Raw genomic sequence first — 2,164 nt, 5'->3', positions numbered from 1 at the left:
AGGAATAGTGATGGAAATTTTGGTACATGTAGAGTAGAGGATGGGCTAGATTAGACAAATTGCCAATGTGGCCGGATAATTGCGTGCGACCGTCAATATTCCAAAGAAATGTTGGTCCCAGGACAATGATATGATGCCACCTTCTTGACCTGGAAGAGCATGGTTTGTCCGGAAATTGCGTCCAAAAAGGTCTGGTTCCCAACAATTGCTCAGTCAATGGCAAGGGGCTCAAATTTGCTCATGATATGCATCCATGTATTATTGGCCTATCAAGACCCTCAGAGGTATGTCTTGAGTAATTTGCGTTGGCCGCTTTCAGGATGAGCTGGGGGAGCTGCGACGCCATAAGTGAAGGCTATAGACGAATTTGAGCGTTGGGAAGGTCCCGCATCCTTGACTGGTTAATGAACCATTAACAAAATATAGTTGGCTGGGTGAAATACAGTCAAACAGTAGTAAAAGCTATTGACGACTTCGGTTTATTTGGAGTTGGTGGAGGACAGTGAAAACCCATGGCCTGGGTCATGATGCCATTGACATGAAAGCCATTCTTGATCCACATCTGAGAGAGAAACAATTTGAGATGGCCAATTAATACAATAGCTGACCTATTGCCTGAACATACGTAATTTTTGGGGACATGCTTGGCGTGTTTTAAATATTAACGATTGAAGCCATCCAGTCAATCCAGGGCCGGTGGGAACGATTTATGGACCATTAAAGTCGAGCAACCGCCAATCAAGTGAGTCAGTGGATGAGCTAGACCCGGTCTGTAAGCATTCGTTTTCATGGACAACACTGGTGGGTGGGAAACGGGCGGGAGAACGGCAAAAAGGGGCTGGATTGTCTTGAAGCGTGGGCCTCAAAGTATAGAGGATCGATCATGGCCTTATGTGTCGGCCAAGGGCTGAATGACGGCTATGACCACAATTAATAAGCGGCCAAGAATCTCTAGGGGCGGATGATTCAGTTGCCTATGATCTGATCCAAAATGAATCAGTCTTTAGATGAGGTAAAGTAATCCATCCACCACTTGCTTGACCAGCTCAAGCCATGTTCACGGCAGGGATGTGGGTCACTCTGCTGCTTGAGCAACCGTAAAGTAAAGAGTACCAATTCAATATAGTACCTACTTGTAGCACATTTGGAAGTGTCAATCCGTGCCAAAATCAGTCTATTGTGGCGTCTCATGATTGATAAATGGATCAAGGCCGGGCAAAGGACTCGTTCATATGTGAACAGGTACATAAGAAGGGAAACAGTGCAAAGACATTCAAACGGTCGATTGGTTTTGGCACGGATTGACACATAATTCAACTTGAAGCAATGCTCTGTTCAGAAACGAGTTGTTTTGTCAATGTTGCATTCTTTTCCCACAATTCGAATAAAATCTCGAATGCACAGGTGAGGGATTAAAATATTTGAGTTCATATTTTGAATGATTTTAAAAGAGGTAAAGCAAGTGGTGTACAGAACACTAAGAATTTTACCAACCATTCGCCTGACTAGCCCTTTAATTCGCCCTTATGTTTTTGTGCCAAGGTTGCACTAACTCGTACTCTATGCCAAGAACAAAGACTAAAAATTACCTACATAATTGATGCAAAAGTGGGAAATAAAAATATGAAAGTGTAATATTTGATTTCCCACGTTCTTTATTTTCAGACTCTGAACAACATCAGCGCTGAGAAGAATTCTACAATCATATTTCCGCTGCCAATCGACTTACTGACACATTTTACTCAAAAGGCAAAAATGGCATGAAGACATCTGTGGAAAAAGTCCTCTAGATGTCCAAATTGGATCTCCTAATGTGTTCCCTCAATTTCATTGTCAAATTCAATAAACGATCCTATCGACTGCATTGTGTGTTTTCGAAATTGAAAATAATCGTGGGAAAATTGAATGACCGGTTTCTTAACTACGCAACTTTCAAGCCGTCAAATTTACTTAATGATTTAGTCAATTCAAACCAATTTTGAACAAGAACCACCTAGGCCTATATTGTTCACCATGACGTTAAACGGAGACAATTTTTGTGTCATGACATTTGGTTTTGATCAGGGGAATTGGCTGCCATACTTTAACAGTTCTGATCAAGAAAATGAAGTGGTAAGTGGTGTCAGGGATTAGGAAGTTAAGTATTGTACCAAACGACGGAAAT

General features: G+C 41.7%; 1 protein-coding gene across 3 annotated transcripts in view; it reads left to right on the top strand.

Annotated features, from left to right (window-relative positions):
- Positions 1-1,880, top strand: part of LOC131889231 (band 7 protein AGAP004871-like) — a 26,175-nt gene extending 24,295 nt beyond the window's left edge. For all 3 annotated transcript variants that reach the window (XM_059238293.1, XM_059238294.1, XM_059238292.1), the window contains one exon: positions 1,666-1,880. In XM_059238293.1, the coding sequence (XP_059094276.1) occupies positions 1,666-1,764 (99 nt within the window). In that variant the 3' untranslated portion in view covers positions 1,765-1,880. The remainder of the gene's footprint in view (positions 1-1,665) is intronic.
- The last annotated feature ends 284 nt before the right edge of the window (positions 1,881-2,164 follow it).

Source organism: Tigriopus californicus, chromosome 10, assembly GCF_007210705.1.
Source record: "Tigriopus californicus strain San Diego chromosome 10, Tcal_SD_v2.1, whole genome shotgun sequence".
Taxonomy (NCBI): Eukaryota; Metazoa; Arthropoda; class Copepoda; order Harpacticoida; family Harpacticidae; genus Tigriopus; species Tigriopus californicus.
This window is presented reverse-complemented; position numbering and strand designations above follow the sequence as displayed.